At 48.0% G+C, this 8,575-nt stretch overlaps 1 protein-coding gene across 1 annotated transcript; it reads left to right on the top strand.

Annotated features, from left to right (window-relative positions):
* The first annotated feature begins 331 nt into the window (after positions 1 to 331).
* On the top strand, positions 332 to 2,753 carry LOC147965346 (leucine-rich repeat receptor-like protein FASCIATED EAR2). The gene has a single exon (XM_087528054.1). It carries the CDS (start codon positions 526 to 528, stop codon positions 2,365 to 2,367), a length of 1,842 nt encoding a protein of 613 aa, XP_087384180.1. The 5' UTR covers positions 332 to 525; the 3' UTR covers positions 2,368 to 2,753.
* The last annotated feature ends 5,822 nt before the right edge of the window (positions 2,754 to 8,575 follow it).

The following is an 8,575-nucleotide window of genomic DNA, read 5'->3' on the forward strand; positions in this document are numbered from 1 at the left end:
CAGGCTAAATATGTGCAATCCGGCGTGCTAAACGGGCCATCAGGCCGACCCGTTTACTAATCAGGCCGTGCCTGGGCCAAGGAGCAGCGCCCGTGGGCCAGCACGGCACGGCCCGGCTATTAAACGTGCCATGGCGGGCCGTGCCGGGCCAGGCACGCTTAGCTCAGGCCGGGCCGGCCCGTTTGGCCAGGTATGCTTCCACACACCACCAATGCAATTGGCTCATTAAAAAAACATCTTACATTGGGATGGATGGAGTATTTTTTACCGGAGGCCGGATGGGAAACTCCCCGACATTCGCCGGTGCATCACGCGGACGCGCCGTCGCCACCCGTGCATCCCGGCTCTAGAAACCAGCATATTGACTTCTTCCCCGTCTTCAACATTTCCTCCAAATTACCGCACGCCTGCGCAGCTTCCACTCCGCTCCCGCTCCAGTGTCACTGATCCACTCTCTCTCCCACCACCTCCCACGCCGGCCGCGCTCAAACCCCGCAAAACCCTAGCCACCACAACCGAACCACCATGCCGGCCACCCCTCTCGTCCTCGCCCTCTTGCTTCTGCTCCTCGCCGCCGGGCCGCGCCCCGTGGCCCCCGCCTCCACCGACCGCGCCGCGCTACTGGCCTTCCGCGCGTCCCTCTCCCCGCCCTCCCGCGCGGCGCTCTCCTCCTGGCACGGCCCGCTCTCCGCGTCCTGGCTCGGGGTCTCGCTCCACCCACCCGCCGCCGCCGCCGTGGCCGCTCCGCCCTCCGTCGCGTCGCTCGCGCTCCAGGGCCTCAACCTCTCCGGGCCGCTCCCGGCCCCTTCGCTCGCGCTCCTACGCCGCCTCCGAGAGCTCGACCTCTCCGCCAACGCGCTCTTCGGCGAGCTCCCCTGCTCCCTACCGCGCTCGCTTGTCGACCTCGACCTCTCCCGCAACGCGCTCTCGGGCGCCATCCCCACCTGCCTCCCTGCCTCGCTGCCGGCCCTCCGCACCCTCAATCTCTCGTCCAACTCTCTCGGGTTCCCACTTTCCCCGTGGTTCTCCTTCTCCTCGCGCCTCGTTGCCCTCGATTTCTCCAGCAACGCCCTCTCTGGCGCCGTCCCGCCGCGTATCGTCGCCGACCCCGACGCATCCAGCCTCCTCCTCCTCGACCTCTCCCACAACCGCTTCTCCGGCGAGATCCCTGCGGGGATAACCGCGATACGGAGCCTGCAGGGCCTGTTCCTTGCGGACAATCAGCTGTCCGGGGAGATCCCACCCGGGATTGGGAACCTGACCTACTTGCAGGCGCTGGATTTGTCACATAACCGGCTGTCCGGTCTAGTGCCTGCAGGGCTTGCCGGCTGCTTCCAGCTTCTGTACCTGCGTCTCGGGGGCAATCAGCTCTCTGGGGCGCTGCGGCCGGAGCTTGATGCACTTGATAGTCTGAAGGTTCTAGATTTGTCGAACAACCGGATATCTGGTGAGATTCCGCTGCCGCTGGCTGGGTGCCGGTCTCTTGAGGTGGTGATCTTGTCGGGAAATGAGATCACTGGGGAGCTCAGTGGGGCTGTGGCGAAATGGCAGAGCCTGAGGTCCCTGTCGCTGGCTGATAATCAGCTCTCCGGCCAGCTACCAGATTGGATGTTCTCATTCCCGGTTCTCCAGTGGCTTGATTTGTCTGGCAATAGGTTTGAGGGTTTCATCCCTGATGGTGGTTTCAATGCAAGTTCAGTGCTTAATGGCGCAGGTGGTGGTCAGGGCATTCCATCCGGTGGTATGATTTCACCTCAATTGTTTGTGTCAGCATCTGTTGATTCCACAGGTCAGCAGCTTGAGCTTGGTTATGATCTTCGGGCAGCTCCTAGTATAGATCTATCAACGAATTTGCTCCATGGAGAGATACCTGAAGGGTTGGTTGCAATGAAGGGATTGGAGTACCTGAACCTCTCTTGCAATTACTTAGCTGGGCAGATCCCTGCAGGGCTTGGGGGGATGGGGAGGCTGCGGACGCTGGACTTCTCACATAATGGGCTGTCAGGGGAGGTGCCTCCTGTAATTGCTGCCATGACAGAGCTCGAGGCGCTTAACCTCTCTTACAATAGCCTATCTGGGCCTTTGCCAACAACAGATGGGTTACGGAAATTCCCAGGAGCGTTGGCAGGAAACCCTGGGATATGCGGTGGGGAAGGGTGCACTATGGATGCAACGATGCCAGAAGGGAAAATTTCAGGAAATAATCATCATGGCTGGCTCAGTGACTGGCATGGAGAGAATGGATGGGTGTCCCTTGGGGCATTCTCCATCAGCACGATGACTAGCTTTTTTGTGTCGTTGGCAACCTTGCTATGCTCCTCCAAGGCTAGGAATTTCGTATTTCGGCCTGCGAGGATAGAATATTGAGGTTAGAGGGGGGGATCGGACAATAAGTTCTGTAAATATGAGAATGTGTGCGAAGTTTGAGTGATTTTAGTGTGCAGCTAATCTTGACGAAGGCAAGTTGTGTGGCTTGCTTGAATGATCAGGTATTATGCCTAGTATTGTTGTTGTACGGAGGTCTAAACCTTTTTCTGGTGTATTTGCATCCTTGTGAGAATCTGCTGGTTGTAACCCTGCCATTTCAGAGGATTGGACACCGGTTTCTAGTTGAGATGAACAAGTCCTGTTACGGAAGTTGTACAGGATTAGGTGATGTGTTGGCCATCAACCAATGAATGTTGTACGAGCAATCTCAGATGTAAATACCCTGTATCCATTTTATCATGTTGGGCAGGTTTGAGTCGAAATTCTGTTTCCTGTTCAGTTCATAACTTATTTTGATTTTAGTACCGTAGATCTACCTTTTGATGGTCTGTCAATTTGATTGGAGATCATTGGTCTATGTAGAACTGTATCTTTAGACTTGCATTGGTTGTTCTGTATTAGTATTAGTATTACAGTACTACAAAAACATTGGTTGCATTGGTAGTTTAGCTTACAAAAACGTCTTATATTTTGAGACGGAGGTAGTACCATTTTGAAAGTCATGTGATAGTTCCCAGCAAGGCGGCAACCATTCTCTCTCTGTCATGGTAAGCGCTCCTATTTTCAGATCAATAGAGGTGAAACAAGTTACCACTGAGCATTTGAGAAGTCACTCCACCATGCATTTGCAGTTGTAGCTTAAGGATTCTTACTGTACCCGTCACTTGGATTCTTATTTTTGAAAAAGGAGGGGAATCGGCATAATGCCTTTCAAAAGGAAGAAAATTCTTGCAATAAACTGAGTCAGTGCTGGCATGGAATCAGGTTCTTGTTTATCCACATCTACTTTAGCTGAACTTGCTGCAACCAATGTCACAGTGCACACCACGGAATTTTCTCGTGATGTGACTTTTTTGTAGCAAATTAGCTTTGTTCATACAAACCTGGGATGGGACGTATATTTGTTTTGTAACTTAATTTCTACTGCCTTTGGTGGATTGCTTCAGACCTCAGATGCAGCCCTTAAAACTTGTTTGATCTCATTTCCCAAGTGTCCTTGTATTGTGGTAATCTTCATACATTAACATTGGCAATGTTGAATTATTTGCCAGACTGAGCTAGATCGACGTTTGCAGTTCTGATTGCAGAACATCTTTGTGTGTGTTTTCCACAACTGATTTTTGAACACCCTCTTGGTATTATTAACCTCATGAAATTTACTCCCTCCGTCCCCAAATATAAGTCTTTTTAGAGATTCCATCAAGTGACTACATACGGAGCAAAATGAGTTCCATTTGAAATGTCTAAAAAGACTTATATTTAAGAACGGAGGAAGTACTTATGATGAACCAGTGCTGTTTTTTGCTAGCACCCAGGAGCGGGACTGGCTATCCCTTGTTTCAGGGAAGGGAACCCTTTTTTCTCTCCTGTGGAGTGGATGCCAACATTAGCTCTTACCACATATTGTGTCCCGTTAGCAGGCACGCCAGGTTTCTGCTTTCCCTTCCTTTTTTTGAGGGGTCACCACCATATACGGAGTATTATATAAGAACCTCCGGTACGAATAAAATGTCTGGTACGGTGGACAACCAAAGATGACGGCCAGTGGTCAGAGAGACCGATGCCCTAGCTAGACCGTGAGCTTCAAAATTAGCTTCTCTTGATTCATGAATCACTTCTGCATCAACAAACTTTAGCATTCTCTTTTTGATATCACCAATAATGGTCGCTGATATGCCCATGAACGCACTCTTCAGATTGTTAGCAGTGGCCAAACAGTCTGTTGCTACTCTGACCCTTGTCATGTCAAGATCTTCTGCCAAGGAGAAAACCTCGCAGCATGCATGCGCTTCCAAGCACTCTGGATCAATCAGTCCTTCATATACAGTAACAGACGCACCAATGTATTGCCCGTGTTCATCACGGCAAATCGCCGCACTCACTCCCATATTAGTGTTTTTTTTTTGAAAGGAACACCAGCGCATTCCATTAATTCAAGAGAGCTGGAGAAACCCCAGCAACCAAGTCTTGTACATAATCAGGAAGCGGGTCAAGCCAAATTTGATAGCTTGCCTGCTCCAGACTCACACCATACGCAGCTAACACATGTGCTGATACATTACAGGCCCTTGGGCATACATCTATCTTACAACATTGAAAAGAGTATTGAATAATACGTTTCATTTCTTTAAATAGAGCGCCCAGTGTCGAGTCATCATAATCATTGCTTGTGATCGCCTGCTTTAATACAACTGAGTCTGTCTCCAAGACGACCTTGCAGCAGCCCATTCTGGTTGCTTCCTGAATTGCACGTAGCATTGCAGTAGCTTCTGCATGGAGAGGATCAGCAATGAACACCAGCGTCTCACCCTGTTCATTCTTGAAAACCCCATCCTCCCAAGTGAGTTGACTGTCTAAAAGCCCCATCAGAATTTATCTTCAGGAAATCAGTACGGGGGGGGGGGGGGGGGGGGGGGGGGGGGAGACCAAATCCTGACAATCAATTACATGAAGCTGATAAGAGTGATATATCTCCTCTAGGCTTCGCATCTTGTTTCCCTGATTTGCTTTGTTTCTCTCACCCCACCAGGTCCATAGCAAAACACATGTCCTTATGCAAGTATCTTCATCCTGTTTGAGTATTTCCTGCATCACAGAATTAGCATTTGGACAGTTAACTAGTAATTCACGTGTGTCTTCCAGTTGAGCTGCTCTCCATAGAGCCTTAACTGATTTGCACTTTAGAAAGCAATGGCCCCCATCTTCATCCATTCTAAGACATACCGGGCATCTTGTATCTAGTTCTATGCCTCTTCTCTTGATCTTCATTCTGAGCGGGAGGCTATTGTTTGCTAGTCGCCATAAAAAGTGTAAAATTTTCCCTGCCAGTGGTAGGGCCCATAGGTTCTTCCACATGCCTAATGTGCTCCTCTCAGGGCAGTAAGAAGTAGAAGGGATGCTTTTATCTGATTCCCTTGCTTGACTCTCAAGCACTACTTGATATGCTGATTTTACTGAGAACTTCCCTTTTTTGTCAAAATGCCACGCCACATAGTCCTCTTGCCCTTCATGTATTGGGATTTGAAGAATTGCCCGGGCATCTTCTTCATTAAAGGTTTGTCGTACAAGTTCCTCATCCCAAGTGTAGGAGGATGGGTCAATCAACTCTGCGACTTTTGTTATGATTTGATTTCCCCTCCTTGAACTGACCAGCCTTGATTTTCCCTTTGGGAGCCAATGATCAGTCCAAATATTTATACTTTCTCCATCTCCTACTCTCCACACCACCCCGCTCTTTAGCACCTGTACCCCTTTTAAGATGCTCCTCCAACAGTAGGATATTCCATTTCTTGCCTCGGCATCCAGCAAGTTTCGATCTCGAAAGTATTTTGCCGCTAGGACTTGTGCACATAGTGATGTGGGATTCTTTAGAATTCTCCAAGCTTGCCTCGCCAGCATGGCAAGGTTAAAACAGTATAGATCTCTAAATCCCAATCCACCATCCTTTTTAGGCTTTGTCATTTTTTCCCAGCTAACCCAATGAATTTTATTTTCTTTATCCATATGGCTCCACCAATACCGAGCTATCATTGCATTGATGTCGTCACACAATGATTTTGTGAGGTCGAAGCATGCCATTGCATAGACTGGTATTGCTTGCGCAGCCGCCTTGATCAAAATCTCCTTTCCAGCTTTTGAGAGCATTTTTTCTTTCCAACCTTGCAATTTGCTCCATATCTTTTCTTTCAGGTAGTGGAAAGCCTTGGTCTTGGATTTGCCAATGTATACCGGTAGTCCCAAGTATTTACCTGAAAAGCCCTCTTTAGTGATACACAATTTGTTCATCACCTCGCTTTTGTCTTCCAGCTTCGTGTTCTTGCTGAAAAGGATTGCAGATTTCTCTTTATTTATGGCTTGACCTGAGCAAGCTTCATACGTACTGAGGATCCTGTTCATTTCATGTACACTATTGGTGTTTGCTTCAATGAGGAGTAGAGAGTTATCTGCAAATAGTAAGTGGCTTATACTTGGGGCAGTATTACATATTTTAATACCTTTAAGTCTACCATTTATTTCAGCATCATGGAGCATAGCAGAGAAGCCCTCGGCACATAATAGAAAGAGATAAGGAGAGAGGGGATCACCTTGGCGAAGCCCTGGAATGATAGTATTTGTTGTATCACCATTCACCTTAACTTGGTATTTAACTGTGGTGACACATTTCATCACTAGCTCCGTCCATCTTCTATTAAAGCCCATTTTCAACATCATGTCACGAAGAAATTTCCACTCCACCCGATCGTACGCCTTACTCATGTCAAGTTTGGTAGCTGCATATCCTTTGGCTCCATTTCTTTTCTTCTGCAAGAAGTGTGTCAGTTCGTATGCTAAGATAATATTATCAGAGATCATTCGTCCTGGGACGAAGGCGCTCTGATTTGCAGAAATTATATCCGGGAGGATTAGTTTTAGCCTATTGGTGAGTACCTTTGCTATCAGCTTGTAAACCACATTGCAAAGGCTTATGGGCCGCAGATCCTTCAAACTTTCCGGAGCTGCAGATTTTGGGATAAGTACAATTATCGTATTGTTCCAGCCTTCTGGAATGTCACCCCCCCTTAGCACGTGGAGCACCTCTTTCGTTACCTGATCACCCACTATGCTCCAGAACTTTTTGAAGAAAACTGCCGGCATTCCATCAGGCCCTGGTGCCTTCAAATCCCCTATGCTGTCAAGAGCATTCTTTACTTCTTCCTCACTGTACTCTGAGCAGAGAATTTCATTCATTTGGCTCGTCACTCTAGGCTGGATCACACGAAGCACCTCCTCATTATTTTGCCCCGTTGTCGAGGAAAATATGCTAAAAACATAGTTAGCGATGTGTTCCTTCAACTGCTCAGCATTATCAATCAATGATCCATCATCTCGCTTCAGCCTTTTGATGGTGTTTCTCCTTTTCCTCTCTGAAGCAAATGCATGGAAAAATGCTGTATTTTTATCTCCCGAGTGAAGCCACTTGACGTGCGCTCGTTGCTTCCAGGTTGTGTCTTGTTGTTGTTCTAACCGATTCAGTTTTTCTTTTAAGAAATGTTCCCGGTTTACTCTTTCCTGATTTATTTCGTCCCTTCTTACTTCCTCTAGCTCCCGCTTCACTAATTTAATTCTCTTATGCAGGTCCCCAAGCGAATTTTCATCCCATTCTTTAAGTTCCCTGGCCACATATTGGAGCCCTTGCGATACACTGCCATTTCCCGCATTTTGCATGTTCGAAGCGTTCCAGGCATTTTTAACAATGACTTCACAGTCTTCCTCATCCAGCCACTTAGCTTCGAATCTAAAAACATTTCTGCTATTAATACTTCTAGGCATTTTATGTGACTCCTCAATCAAAATGGTGACTGGTCTATGATCTGAGTGTCTCGGGTCTCCGTTAATTACTCTATGGGCAGGAAAGCGAGCACACCAACTCCTGGACCCCACTGCTCGGTCTAGTCTCTCTTTTATATAGTGGCCAGCTTGATGACTATTGTTGCGCCATGTGAATTTGTCTCCGGTAAAACCTAGATCACGTAGGCCACATTCAACTAACGCCATCCTGAACTTCTCCATATGTTTTTGGCTGCGTGGCGGTCCTCCCTTTTTTTCATGCCCATATAACACTTCATTGAAGTCCCCCGCACATAGCCATGGGAGCTTCATTTGTTGGTTGAGGATTCTCATCAATCGCCATGTCCTCTCTTTTTTGTCTGCTGCCGGTTCTCCATAAATTCCAGTGAATCTCCACTTAAAGCCGTCTTCCTGGATGATCTGCACATCCACATGATATTTGGAATAATTGTGGAGTTCCACTTTGACATGTCTTTTTCACAATAGGGCCAGGCCACCACTTTTCCCTTCACAGTCCCTCACAATCATGCTTGACATCCCCATCACACTCTTGAACCAAGTCATCCTGTTTTCACTCATTTTTGTCTCAGATAGAAATAGTACATCAGGGTCCACCTGCTTCTGGAGGTCCAGAAGTCCCCGAACTGCCGGGCCATTCCCCAATCCCCGGCAGTTCCAAGCCGTTATCTTCATTTTGTCTCGCCAGGCTGTTCCTGCAGCCCGGCGCTCCCAATTTCAGATTTCTTGCTTTCTTCCTTTA

The sequence above is a fragment of the Triticum urartu genome, chromosome 6A (genome assembly GCF_056163025.1).
Source record: "Triticum urartu cultivar PI428250 chromosome 6A, HENAU_Tu73, whole genome shotgun sequence".
NCBI lineage: Eukaryota > Viridiplantae > Streptophyta > Magnoliopsida > Poales > Poaceae > Triticum > Triticum urartu.